The sequence below is a fragment of the Notamacropus eugenii genome, chromosome 7 (assembly GCF_028372415.1).
Source record: "Notamacropus eugenii isolate mMacEug1 chromosome 7, mMacEug1.pri_v2, whole genome shotgun sequence".
Lineage (NCBI taxonomy): Eukaryota > Metazoa > Chordata > Mammalia > Diprotodontia > Macropodidae > Notamacropus > Notamacropus eugenii.
The window spans coordinates 92282396-92297536 of NC_092878.1; the positions used below are offsets into that span (position 1 = coordinate 92282396).

Here is a 15141-nt window from a genome sequence, read left to right on the forward strand (position 1 = left end):
TGATAGTTCTCTGGCAATTACTATACAGGAATAGAAAGGAATATACATAATTTTTATCTGTGCATGGCATCTTTATAAAAATTGAACATATATCATGGCATAAAACTCTACAAATGCAGAAAAGTAGAAATATTAAACAAATCTTAGAGACCACAATGCAATAAAATTATATTCAACATGGGACCATTGAAGAAAAGAATTAGGGAATAAATAACTAAAGAATTGGTGGGTCAGAGAACAAATCATAGAGATAATACATAATTTCATTAAAGTAACAATAGTAATGAGACAACATTTACTGGCTTTATCCTTTATGTGAAGCACCATGCTGATTTATACTGGATATATGATGCTGGAGAATCATTTAATTTGACCTCCCTTCCTCAGGGAATTTTTTAACAGTATAAGTTGTTGCAGAGCAGGTACTAGTCTATATTGTTAGAAGGAGTTTCCATTCTAAGAGTTCCCTACAGAATGAATGAAATCACAGATACAGCTTCCTTCTGTCCCCATCCCCAAATCTTTCTCAGGATTCTGCAGTGCTTCAGAATAATCATAAAATAAAAATTATTATCATAAAGTAATACAGGTATAGGTTGTTTAAGAGATTGAGCCATTTCTATGCTGAGCCTGTAACCAATTCTGAAAGTTTCTTTCTTCTCTTTATCTCTCTGCACCATCAATCTTCTATCTATCATTATCATCCTTCTGTCATCTGTCATCTCTCTCTATTAGTCTATCATCTATCTCCCTGACAAGCTGTTTATCTGTCATTTGCTTCTTCATCATAAAAGGAGAGCTTCACAGGTCTGGCACATCTCTCAAAGCTACAACTACCCCTGCAACTTTTCTCTCCCTCTTACCATTTCTTTCCACCCCCTCATGTCTTTTCTGGCCATTTTCCTTTTCTCCTCTTACATTTCTTACACTTGCCTCTCACCATTCCCTTGAATTCAGTTCTCATTTTCTCTGCTTTCTGTGTTTCAAGGTCCTGTTTCTTTAAGTTGTTAGTTCACCAACCAATCCCAACACTCCCTTGAACCTCAGGTTTTCTAAGTCATCAGACTGAACAACCAGAGTGCTTTCCTAATGCCTCACTACATATATTTAGAGTTTTTTTGTCCCTTTTGTCTTCTCTGCACTATTAGCTTTCCCTCATTTCCATTGCCAAACACTTATCAGTTACTTGGAGAATTTACTAATGGTGGAAACAAGACAATCAAAAAATAAATGACCCAGAAACAAACAACAAAAGGAGGAACAAGTGACTAACCACAACGCTAAAGAAATTTGCAAATTGGCAATATCATAAATATTTTTTAATTACCCAACACACATTGATTAATAAGACCATGTTTCTCACTTTGATGATGTAGAACTTCATTATAGGGATAAAAGGGGAGAAACTTGTAGGGTGAAGTTTTCTTCTAAATTCCTGTTTTCATTACCAGATTTCTTGCAGACCAATGAATTATTCATATTTCATAGCCAAAACAGAATATTGTAGAATTGCATCTTCCCTTCTCAGATTCCCTTTCATCTATTCTGATTATTTTTTGTATGTACCTAGGTATTTACATGTTTTTTTTTCCCCAGTAGATTGTATACTCCCTGTCTTTTGGCTTCCTGGATACCCCTGGTACTTAGCTCAATGTCTGGCCCACAGTAAGCACTTAGCAAATGTTCCTCTGCTGGCTGGCTGATTATCTGATAGAAAAGGTGAGGGCATTAGATTTCCAGAAACTTTGTCAGTACTTAAAGACAACAAAAAAAGTGGCCATTGCATCTTTCAATCTAAAGTTTTCATTTCATGGCCTTAAGAAAGGTAGGAAATCATTCTTCCTGATGTCTTTATTGCCAGTGGAGTAATAAGTTAAACAAAGCTCAGAAACTTCCTATGGACTTTCAGGAATATCTTAGTTCACCCATGACTCTTTCCTCTAAAGAGGGAATGTGTTCTAAGGTAAGAAAATCTCGATTCTGACAGTTACCTGAATAAGCATGGGCAGATACCTTCTCTGAACCTCAGTTTATTTCTCTATAAAATAGGGGTGATAATAATAACAAGACTTGTGAGTATCATATGAGATACATATGCAAAATGTTTTGGAAACCTTAAGGTTTTATATTAATTTATTCTTAAAAGTTTTGCAATTTGAATATATTGTTTTTTATTAGGAGAGCAGAGCAATTAATCCTGGAAGTAAATGATGATGTCATCCCATATTGCATAGCCACTGGAGATGTGAAAAAGCTAGTTAATTTTTTTACTTCAAGAGGTCAACTTAGAGAAGCCCTCCTTGTTGCTCAGGTATGACAAAGGACAAATAGAACTCTCATATACCATGACAGAGTCAGTGATTATTCAAGGAAGTAGGAAACTGGCTTAAAAAAAGTATGTATGTATGTGATATACATGTTATATGTGTGTACATATACACATACATATACATATCATACATACATAATTTTTAAAACAAAAATTTTTTAATCACTTGCTTAAAACTTCTCCTGCTGATACTGTGTAGTTTTAGTAACATTTTGCTACCATTAATTTTTGAAAGACTTCTCTCATCATTCATGAGAAGCATCATGGCATGTGGAGAAAGAGGCAGCCATAGAATCAGGATGATCCAGGTTCAGGTCCAGTCTCTTAGAGCTACAATACAAGTTAAATGATTCTAAATAAGAGACTTTCACTATCAGTGCCTTGAAGCACCTCTAAGACTATCGAGATGTTACTGACAAGTCGTGGATCTGCGCAGAGGGTGGTATTTCCTATCCCAATAATATCACAGATCTGGACCAAAAAAATACATGCCTCCTAATAGAATTCTGCATTATAGAATATGTTTCAAATAAGTAGTTATGTACTAAAGTATATATTTTATATTATTTAATTCTAAAGTGAAATCTTCTGAAATTGTCAAATTGAAAAGTTTTACCAATGTTCATTTAATTTCTAGGCTGCTTGTGAGGGAAATATACAGACTCCACATGTGTCTCTACAGAATGGATCTTCCTATGCTGATGGAAATAACATGGATGATTATGATGAGTGAGTGATAAGCATATATATATATATATAATATATATATTTGTTTCTAATGTTGTTATTGTCATTTATTATTTTGTGGCTCTGGTCTTCACTCTCTTGATCCCACAGAGAAAGGGGATGACTTATGCAGTCCATTATAATTTTCTCCTCCATCTAGGCCTTTTGCAAAAAACTATAAAGGGAGAATTAAGTGCAGCTAGGTGGTGCAGTGGAGTGCAGGAGTCAGGAGGACCTGAGTTCAAATCTTACCTCAGACACTTGACACTCACTAGTTGTGTGACCTTGGGCAAGTCACTTAACCCCAGTTGCCTCAACCTGGGTCATCTCCAGTCATCCTGATGAATATCTGGTCACTGGATTCAGATGGCTCTGGAGGAGAAGTGAGGCTGGTGACCTGCACAGCCCTCCCTCACTCAAAACAAAGTCAAGTGCAAGTCATGTCACCATTTCTCTGATGGCATGGTCTTCTTCGAAAACAAAGGACAAACACACATTTATAAAGGGAGAATTGCTGGCAGGAGTGAAACAGTCTGTATGCATCTCTATGTTGCTATTAGGAAAACTAAAGATATTGAGGAAAGAAAGAAGTAGACAACTTAGAGAATATACAAAGAATTTGAGATTAATAAGGAGGCAATTGTATTTTTAAAAATTGGGATGCTGCCATTTCACTGTAAAAATGGAAGAAATTTTAGTTGCAAAATGGGAATGCAAATAGGAATTTTCAGCTTACTAATGTCCTCTGTCATCTAATAGTCCCACTGTATTCCATTTATTCTCCATTACCATCACCATTGCCACCTCCACTGATAATGGATAACAGATCATGGGATAATAGATCTAGGATGTGAAGGCACCTCCAGTTTAACCCCTTCATATTACATATGAGGAAACTGAGACCCAGGGAGACTGTCATTTGCCAAAGCAATAATTTAGATGTTGGAATGTGCCGGATCCACCTTCTCAGGAATGTATATTGAAATTTTCAGTGGTAGCCTTTATATCTTGGAAATCTGCAATCCTATTACAAGTTAGGATTTGATTTATTGTTTTGTTGTTTTGTCTAGGTTTAAGAAGGTGATGGAAAAATGTTAAAATGCAAATTTAACTTAAAATATGTGTTTTTTGAGAGCCACCAAATAGCCTACCACTGAGACATGAACGTTCATCACTTCCCTCTGTTTACTTGGTCTCTCTTCTCTAAGTGTTATGGATCTTGAGTTGGAAATGAACTTAGAAGTCATTTAATCCAATCTCATTTTGTAGATGAGGAAACAGTGCCCTAGGAAATGATGCCTTGTCTGAGGTCACCTAGGGAGTACTTTCTGCCTATTCACTCTAACCAGTTCAGTGCTTTATGGCTATAATTATCTGGATTTCCTGGGAGAATCCTGATTTCAAATATTCTGACCCAGTCACAAATCCATTATATGTTAGGGCTTCATAAAATTTAAATAAACATCATATTTGGGAACATGGTATAATCTCCTAAACAAACTGTTCCTATGGAGCCTTGTCATTTTCAAGGAAAACATGGTATTTTATAACTTTCTTAGATGGTGGTCTCTTGGTTCCCAAATGCAAAATAAATCTTTTTTAAAAACCAAACTTCAGCAGAACCTTTGTTGTACAATCTTTTAAGAATAAATGTAAATGCCTGTTATGAATATATATTATAAATATGAATCAAATGATATACATTTAATTAAAAAAGAAAGAAAAGACTCTTGGTATGAGCACTTCTCTGGCTCCCTTAAAAAATAGAACAAACCCTAAGAGAGGGACCTCCCTCTTGTCTCTTGAATGCTGCCTGCTCCCTCAAGATGCACTGAATCTAACATAAAAAGGAGCACTTATCACCAGGACTCATGTGGGGTGATTCCTGGACAAAATTCTTTCACAGAGCCAAGGACGGACAATATTAGGGGAGGTAAGGGATGACTCAGAAAATGTTCTGAGGCTCAGAACCCTTGGCTCTGAGCTTATAGAACTGAGTACAGTCTTTGGCATGGCACCCCTAAATCATATTACTTTGTTTTTTCCAACTCTGAATAGCCTCTAGAAAATCTCAAAACACATCTCAAAAAATAACTCATGCCCAGGTCTCTATATTATGTGAGGAAATGGGTCATAGGTCCCATATAAACATTCAGAGTAACAATTTATATCTAATAAAGGACAGTATTCTGTCCCACAGAAAATGGAAAAACAAAATTAAGCATTCACAGAGGTTCATAAATAGTCAATAGGATGCCGCTTCCCTTTTTATTGTCTTATCTACCTTCCCCTAATCACTGGAGAAGGGCTTTATAGAATCATTGCAAGGTCCAGTAGTTTGGACTCCACTTGAAAGGGAAATGAGTGTGGGGATGTTATGGACGCAGCTACCTCATACTGTACTACCTCAGAGACACATTCGATTGTTGAATTTTCTAGCATTACCCTTCAGGCTTGGAATTCCCCAGAAGGGAAATGAACTGGAAATTGCTTGCAAGGCAACTCTGGGACTAGCACTGCCCAGGAAATGGCCCCTTTCTTCTTAGAAGATTGAGTTTTAAGATCATACTGATCAAGAATTTGGCATTGCCCAAGAAATCCACACTTCCCCCCTCTGTCTAGGAGGTCAGGAGCAGGAACATGGGGTCCAGGAACTCTCATATTGGAACCAAATGTATACAAACACATACCACAACCATGTGCCTCTATTGGCTGCTCCCTGGCAGCTTTGTGCTGAGGTTTGTTCTTAGCTCTCTGTTCCAAAAGAAGGCTCCCTTTTTTTAAACTAACCTAGTACGAAGGGGGTAGCTCAACCCCCAAATAATGGAGCCAATAAATCATCCTTAACATCTTCTCCCCTAGGGTTTCATTTGGCAAGATCCACCCTCTCCAGACATCAGTCTGATCAAGGTCCCAAAACAAAGGCTCCTTACTTTCCCTAAACTCACCAAGTTGACCGAGGATATTCTTTGATCTATTTCCTATAGGGAGAAAGTGCACTTTACCCCCTAATTCAGTATGCAATTGACCTTAGATACCAATTAACCAAGGGGTAAGCAATTTAGATCTTTTCATCCCAGCTAGATCCTTTGTATTTTTTAAAATGAGTTTGTCAAATATAGGAGTAATATGGACTTAAATAAAGATAGTCATCACCATATTTAAATTCAAAGCATACGTAGTTCTATAGTTGGTGTGGGTCACTATAAGCATCCATGGAGCCTTGATTTTCTTAGTATTGGCATTTCCTGCACTGATGCATATCAAAGATCCCAACCCCTTGGCATTTTTGTGTGTGATAGACTGGACCTGTCTCCCCCAGGCTAGAAGTAAAACAACCATTCACATTCATCCCCATACTGATTGGCATAGAAATTTTGTTCCCCTTTCCTTCAGCAGCCTGGATGAGGGAGTGGAGAGGTGTCAACATATTAGTGCTACTTTTAGTGCAGACACCTGATCAGTGTTGGCTTTACTATAGCTTGGAACTGGAGATCAACCACTCTCTGCCTCTGAGCACCAAACCTCAGGCCCATTTACTGCTCCTGGTAGGACGGTAGAGCAGAGGTGTCAAACAGAAAGAATTTTGGTGGGCCACACGTTGACTTAGAAAATCACCAATTAACATTTTCCACATTGAATTATATTTTTATTTATTGTGCTATCCCTCTGGTTACCAGCTCTACCTCTGCCCTACCACCAGCCTCCCTCCCTCCTTCTTTCGGAATTCCTTAGAGGAAGGAATAAGAACACTTATTAGTGGTCCTTAAAATTTCTGCACCCTAGGACAAATTCCCTGACCCATGCCGCATCCTGGTTACTGCTCTACCTACAGAACCCTATTTAGAAATCTGCCTACCCATATTGCATACATTTTGGTGCAGAGAAAAGATCACTGAACTTGGAGTCAGGAAGCTAATTTTGAATCTGTCCTCATGTGGAGGGACCTCAAGCATGTCCCTTCACCTGCCTAAGCTTCAGTTGCCTTATCTAGGTTATGGGGAAAATATGCTATCCACCTGAAAGTGTTAAACAAATATTGCCTATTTTTAGCTATCCAAAGGGTATTTTTCATAACCTGTGACAATGAAAGATGGTTTATTTCTGCGCCTCTGATAAAGTATTTATAGAATTAAATCTTTTTTTTTCTCCACAGACTCTTACAGAGGGTCAGTAAGGAGCTTGCAGAATGGTATTTCCAAGATGGCCGAGCAGTGCTGGCAGCATGTTGCTATCTTGCTGTAGATAATATTGAGGTACAACATTTGTGCATTTCTGTAAATGAATTAAAGGTCAATAGCTCTTTTTTATATTATAAAACATAATAGTATTCAGGAAAAATGTTGTTTTAAATTTCTTTTATATGCAAGGGAACTATTTAGTACGTTGTACTTAAGTTCACTTCTAATAAGTACTCACTGCTTGATTCATTGCTGAGAATATGGACTTTGCCAAATGAAGCTCTTATTTCTATTACAATTTTTCTCAATATTTAAGCTTTTAATATCAAATTACTTTTTGAGGTATTTGAGCTGTTGGTATCAAACATTTTTTATAAACTATTCCTAAAAAGTTAACAAGGCTATTTTGAGAGGAACTATTAATTACAGAACTAATAGTGCCAGTAGTACCTTAGAATAATCTGCATCTGACACTAAAACCTTCTGTGGCTACACAATTTTCTTAATTTCCTTTTTTCAATCTGTTCCTTTAAAGAATGTAGATAATCTTGCTTAGTTCGCAAGGATCATATGACTTCATGGTTTATAGGATTGACCTTCTTGTGAATGTAATTTGTACACTTGAAGGGGGTGTGGGGAGTAAAGAATGGTCAACCTGGTCATTATCTATGGTACTGAAGATAATATTTTCTTACTGAGCCAGCTTGCCATGGCACACCTGATTCGTGGAAATGAACTTGAGTTGGCTGTCAGTGTGGGCACCGTCTTAGGAGAGAAAGCAGCACCAGCAACCCATTATGCCTTAGAATTACTAGCAAGAAAGTGTATGACAATTGCAACATGGTAAGGATTTCTAAACCTCAAGGATTTTCATCAAATCATGTCAAGTAGTTCTTTAAAAAAATCAAAACAATTGTTAGGTGCTTTAAGTATGCAGGAAGGATCTGTGCTTTCTACTGCATAAAAAAAGATTATGAGAAAGAAGTGACCGGAAGTGAGAATAAAGCCATAAAAAGTTGATCAGGATGGGATATGATATTAAAGTAATGAGAACTTCTTTGTTTAAACAATATAACAAAACTACATATTCAAGTTGATCCATTCTCTAGTAGCAGCAATTCCAAGCCTTATTTGGTATATCAAACATTTAAGCACCATCAAAGGGATGCTTTTTTCTCCTGTCATATGTTTGGAATTGAGGGCAATGGGAATTCTTTAGCTTAACCCCTCCAATCCCAGAAGGAACTGCAGGAGACCCAAGTCTACATTTTAGGCCTTCAAATACAGGTCAGAGGAATGCTGTGCAAAAGCATCTGCCCTTGGCAGTCATTTTTCAATCTAGGAAGAGGGGAGAGGAGATAATTTTGAGACTCTGCCCCTCCTCAGTTATTTGCCACTCCTTGGAACCTGTAAAGATATTTATCTGACCAGTACCCTTCCCCACACATATAGCTGATAAAAAAAAAAAAAACCCAATACAAATATTCCACCCTTTTAGGCATACCCTAGATCAAGAGCAGCATTCTATCTTGAATCAGGTCTTCTAGAGTTATTCTACTTCAAGCCAACACCTTTCTGAGGACCAGTAGGATGTGGGGTTGTACCATCAACAGTCTTTGTTAACACCCATCTGAGAACACAGTCATTTAATGCTAGTTGTCCTTTAAGACTCTTCAGTCATTTTTAGTATGATTGAATATTATAATAGTCAGTGACCATAGCTTACACCAAACACAGAAATAAACCAATTTATTGTATAGTTACCTCTAAGTGATTATTCCTTTAGGTGGCAGTTACCCCAAATTAAAGGTAAACATAACTCCTGAAAACAGAAAAATAGGGTTAGTTTCAAAAATTGGTATGAAGTGATATTAAAATGAAAGATTTGTGAATCGCAAACATAAAAATTATTCACCTGACTGTACTCTTCCTTTTCATAGCTATAGCTTTAACCTACAGTTACCCCCCAAATTGATATGGGTACCACCTAACTTGAGTTCCTCATTTCTTCTTACCTGGACTGTTCCAGTAGCCTACGTGCCTCTTGTGCTTCCCCTTTCCAAAATATACTACATGTAGCTACAAAAGCATGCGGTTGCTTGTGCTGGTCCCCTAATCAGGAAACTCCAATATTGCCTCTATGATCTAAAACAAATTTATTTGGCCTTTAGAGCCATTTGGAATTTTGCCCCAATCTACCTTTTTGTTGTTGTTGTTGAGGTAATCAGGGTTAAGTGACATGGCCAGGGTCACACAGCTAGTAAAAGTGTCTGAAGCTAGATCTGAGTCAGGTCCTTCTGACTCTAGGTCTGGTGCTCTATCCATGGCACCACTTAACTGTTCCTCCAGCAACCCCTACTTTTTTTAGCTTTATTACATATTATTCCATTTCTAACCTCTGCCTTGTAGAATTAACCCTAAATGTGCTCATCTCAAACTCTATTTTGTACATGAACCCTTTATTGATCCACTCAAGTGCTAATTATACCTTCCCCATAAAATGATCTTATTAATATTTTGTATAATATGTAACCTTTGGACAACATTGAGGGCAACAACTATTTCATTTTTGTCATTGTATTCTTAGGGCCTGGAACACAGTAGGCCGTCTTTAATAAATGCTCATGGATTCGTTTATTGAGTCTCCAAAATCCCTTCCAATTTTCCAGTTGTATTTTATGTCACACTAACATATATATATATATATATGTATATATATATATATATATACACACATACGTACATACATATATATATACATACATACATATATATACACACACACATATATTCAGAGGAATGTTGAAAACAAACATTTACTTAGAGTCAGAGTAATTTCCAATGAGCAACTATAGTCTTTGTAATTAATGAAAGGGCCTAAATGATGAAAATGAACCTTTAGATTGGTCTTTACATGACAGAGAATATAAGATTAATCATTGTTAATAAATCAAGAGTATTTGGGGTTTTTTTCCCATTTATGGTTTAAAATGAAAATTTTGATTCCTCTGGGTATTCATTGTCATTTCAACATCTCCTTTTTAGCTTTCCATTTCTTGGATACAGGTATTTTATAGTTTTATAAGGCTGTGATTTAAATAATACACTGAAAAGCACATAGTTTTGAATTATTCAAAGAAATGTTCTGGAATTGTCATTTTCTTAATATACCAAACCAATTACATTATACTTAGTAATTCAAGGTATGACTGCAAAATAATGAGGTAGATTCCAATGTTATACATGAAAATAAATCTTATTAGTTTGTAGCCACACCCCATCTAATAAATTACTTCTAATTATCTACAGTAGAAAAAAATTATCCACTGTGTTTTAAGAATAAAAACAAAGAGTTTTAATTCTTTGTATAGTCTTTAACAGATTGGTAATAACTTACCATTGGCATATCTAATTATCTCAGAGTAAGTCAGATTAAAAGTTAAAGTACAGTTTTGTTTTGTAAACCCCACCTTTAGCAATAAGTACAAGTAAATTTCATTGTATCAGTGACTTGTACCAGTTTGGGGAGGAAGAGGAAATGCTGAGGAAGAGGAGGAGGAGGAGAAGGAGGAGGAGGAGGAGGAGGGGGAGGGGACCTACATTTCTAAGGCATTTAATATAAACTCCAAGAAGTAATTTTTTTCCCCTTTAACTCTAGACAGTAGATCACAAAAAGGTTAAGAACAGGTTTCAAATAAAATTCTTAACAACATCCTTAAATGAGTTTAGCCAAATTTATTTCACTAATAAGTTCGTAGTTTCAGTGAGGAATTCACAAATAAGTGGAATTTCTCTTTGATTAGATTCATTTTGCCCATAAACTACTGCTTTCTTAAATTATTATTAATGATTATAGTAGCAATAGAGATGAATCCCACCAAGTTATATGGGGAAAACTGAGCCCTGGCAGGTCATACCCTACTGGAAAGGCTTCAAGTATGGGCTGAACAACAGGCAGTTTGCCTGACATCTGAGGCATAGCATGCCCTGCATGTGAGAGGCTCATTACCAGACTAGATACAAAGTGGTGACTTTGTCAATAAGGGCATTTCTGAGTGTGTTAGAGGAGCCAAAGCACTGGCAGATCCTACTGAGCTTGGAAAGGCTTCAAGGAAGGAAGGGCCTCAGTGATCCAAGGACCAGCTTAGTTACTGACTATAAATGTAGAATGACTCATCACCTAAAGTCTGTTTTTCCACATTAATTCAAGATGATCTCTGCTAAGGTATGGACGGAGTTATAATCTGTATCTGTAGAGAGAGTATCCCCACTGGTAATCACAGATCTAATAAAGTATTTGAAATTTTGAAGTAAATAATGATAATATTTTATTAGTTTAGAATGGGAATTCTTAGCCTGGAGTCTTTGGATAGATATCAGGGACTCTATGAATTTTTTAAAAATTGATAACCACATTTCAATTTAATTGGTTTCCTTAGCAATACTAAATATTTTATTTAATTCATTTAAGAACATTATTTTGAGAAAGGTTAGTTCATAGGCTTTACCTCCTGCCAAAGGAGTCTGACACAAAGGTTAAGAATCCCTGGTTTGAAATATGTAAGATTTCGTTGTTATAGATACAAAGTTTTATTCATATGAAATTATTTGTAATTTAGCATTATTTTGTTCTTAATAATAATTTCACACATAACATAAAATAATTTCACATAACATTGAACAGTCTTCAAACTGCCTCCCTCATAGGACATTTACTAGGACTAAATGAAATATTCTTCAAATAGGTTTGAGTCACCTTTTCTTTTCTCCATTTTCTATTAACTCTGCTTATAAAATAATAGTAAACCGAAGACAGGAAGCAGAAAGAGGAGGAAAAGCAAGGAAAATGAAAAATAAAAATAATAATCATGGGAGAGTCCTCCTCCCCCATACTATTGCTTTGTATAACTGGAAGTTGATTATGCGTATTTCTTAAATTGTTATATACTTTCCGTAACAGATAGCTGACACTTTCACATTATGATGTAAAAGGAGGTTGCACTGAAAAAAGTCTGTTTAAAACTGTATAGCTTTCAGTCTAGTTTTGTATTTTAATCTACTAATAAATTTATGCATCTAATTTTGTGGGTCACTAAATGAATTTTTAAAAAGTGAAATCCATCAATTGCATCCCTTTAAATTTTTGTTGGCTTGTTGATTCCCAGAAGATTTACTAAGAAGTACCAAAAGACTGAAAACAGTAAAATTTAAATAGTCATATTTTTAAATTAGTTTAGCATGCTAGCTATTCTCACTTTTCCAATTTTGTATGCAAAACAAAAATGGCCATGCTTTGACTTTAAGGAAGGTTGATTAATCAATTGAATGCAAGAAAAAGGTGTGGGACTTCTTGATTTGGCTAGAGACTCCAACTCCCTAAGTAAAGTTCATATTTATATACACAATCATATCCGTAGTAACTCAAGTGTTACATTGTATCTGAAAATCATAAAATATACATGAGTAACAAGATGAATTTTCCCTCATACCACTTTAATGTTGATGATTTATACTTAGATGAGGAGCTCTAATATTCAGTGTAAAATTGCTATTTTAAATAGTAAATAGATAATGCAAGAGAGAAATAATAAAAGTATTATGATTTTGAAAATTTTATAAATGTTATATTTAGATTTTCCTAATAACTTTACCCCTTTTTGTCATTTGAATAGGGATTTGGCAACAGACCTTCTCTTGAGGATTCCTAATAATGAGCTGCACTTAGTAAAACTTTGTGCTTTCTACCCAGGATGTATTGAAGAGATAAATGACCTACATGAGAAGGTACATTGTGTTGTTGTTTACTTGTTGCAATCACGTCCCTCTTTCTGTGACCCTATTTGGGCCTTTCTTGGCAAAGATACTAGAGTAATTTGCCAATTCCTGCTCCAGCTCATTTTACAGATTAGGAACTGAGGCACAAAGGGTTAAGTGGAGTGCACAGGTTCACATAGCTAGTAAGTGTCTGAGGCCAGATTTGAAACTTCCTGCCTTGTAGCTGGAACTCTATCCACTATTCCACCGAGCTGTCCACAAGAAGGTACGCTAATGAGAATAAATACTCTTGATGGACACAGAAGCTGCAATGTTTTAATATCCTTTTGAGGTTAAGAAACTATAACATGTAAGGAAATAAATCAATTATCCTAACCTGAATAGAATATTTTTCTTCTAATTAGACAATTAGAAATAGAACAAAGAGGTTATATGACATAGTAGGTAGACCTCAGACTTCAGGACAGGAAGGGGTTTAAAGTTCTGCCTGATACCCACTGGATCCCTGGGGCTGTACCTTAAACTTTCAGTGTTCCCAGCCTACTCTCTAAGCCAATTAATTACAGAATAGTTGCCATTTTTATTGGTAAAAAGAGTCTCCTCACTCTCTACACCAATGAAATTGTACATTCATATAGATACATCTTAAGTCCTTTAAATGAATAAGCTGACTTGGTGACTGAATTCATACTTATTCTATTTAGGAAGATCTGATATAGGGCTGAAACCTGCCTCCCTCCTGGACCTAGGGCTATTCTCAGCTGTCCAGATTAATCTAATAAGAGTCCTTTTCTACATCACGTCAATACTTTCAGTGAATGCATATTCTTCTCAATGTAGGTACTCACTCTAGCTGTGCAGACTGCAATCTACCTAAACTCCTATGAAGTTCTTTTTCATGTCCTCCCTGAAATCCTCAAACATGTCAAGCTCTTCTTTAGGTCTTTGAACATTACCTTTGTACCAGCCTTGAAGGTGGGCTGTCCATAGGCTGGTCTTACTCCTCACTCTCAGCACACAACTGAAGCCCTTTCTTGTAGTGTATCTCTTGTAGGCCACTTCTTGGGTATATGTTGTCACAGATAGTATGTTTGCAAAATATTTATGCCTAACAGGTATGTTTTCATTATCCCTTGGGCAAACTGATCTTTAAAAGTTCATGGTGTTTCATGTTTTACCACAATGCATTAGTGTTTTTAAAATGGGGTGTTTTAGGGAGAAACTTGGGATCATTGAGAGAACTGTGAAATTTCCCAAATATAATCTAACAACTTTACCTATTCAATTCTGGATCCATATCATTAACCATCTGCATTGTCTGTCCAAGATATACATATTGAGGGTTCAGCTAGCTATATATCATATGATATGAATCAGTGGTATCAAATTAAAATAGAAATGGATCCCTGTGCATATATTGACTTAGACAACTATAAATTAACATGATCTATGTTGTAATGTATGTTTATTTATTTTGTTGGTCATTCCCAATTACAGTTTAATTCATATTGGTTCATTAGTTCAGGTCATATTTGGAGTTTCAAGTTTATTGCATCTGGTCTGGGCAATGTACATTTTTTCTCCTTGTTTTTCAAGGTGGATCACTTCTGTGCCATCATAAACTGTTGGAATAGGACTTTTGTGAAGGCTTCTATAGTACAGCCTTTAAAATATTTGAAGTCATCCATGGAGCAGAAGCAATACTACATTTGGAAGCAGAGAAAGTGTTCAGTGTCTAGTTCTGCTACTTATCTATGACCTTGGGCAAATCACTTAACTTATCTGGGTTTTAGTGTTCTCAGCTGTGAAATGAAAAGGTTAAACTAAATGACATTTACGATTTGGCTTTCAGCCTATGATCCTTTGTTTCTTCCAGTTCTATTCCTATCATCCTGTGTCTACCTTAGGTCTTCTCTTTCTTGGAGCCCCATTCCCCATTTTTTTGATCTCTAAAATTATTTTAAGTCCTTTTTCCATCTTTATCACCTCTCAGATAACTCTTACCACCTTGGTTCCCTTTTGGTTTCTTTCCTAAAATGTTCATCCAGACCTAAATACATTGTTCCAGTAGTGCATAGTACAGTAGAATAATTTGTACCTCTTTTCTGGATACCAGATTTACATTAATGC

At 36.0% G+C, this 15141-nt stretch overlaps 1 protein-coding gene across 3 annotated transcripts in view; it reads left to right on the plus strand.

The window, feature by feature from the left end:
* Positions 1-15141, plus strand: part of WDR17 (WD repeat domain 17) — a 94952-nt gene that overhangs the window by 64850 nt on the left and 14961 nt on the right. For all 3 annotated transcript variants that reach the window (XR_011970255.1, XR_011970256.1, XM_072623469.1), the window contains exons 18-22: positions 2179-2311; positions 2967-3058; positions 7212-7311; positions 7940-8079; positions 12909-13020. Coding sequence is in view for 1 of the 3 variants with exons in the window: in XM_072623469.1 (XP_072479570.1) it covers positions 2179-2311; positions 2967-3058; positions 7212-7311; positions 7940-8079; positions 12909-13020 (577 nt within the window). In the remaining 2 variants the exon portion in view is untranslated. The remainder of the gene's footprint in view (positions 1-2178; positions 2312-2966; positions 3059-7211; positions 7312-7939; positions 8080-12908; positions 13021-15141) is intronic.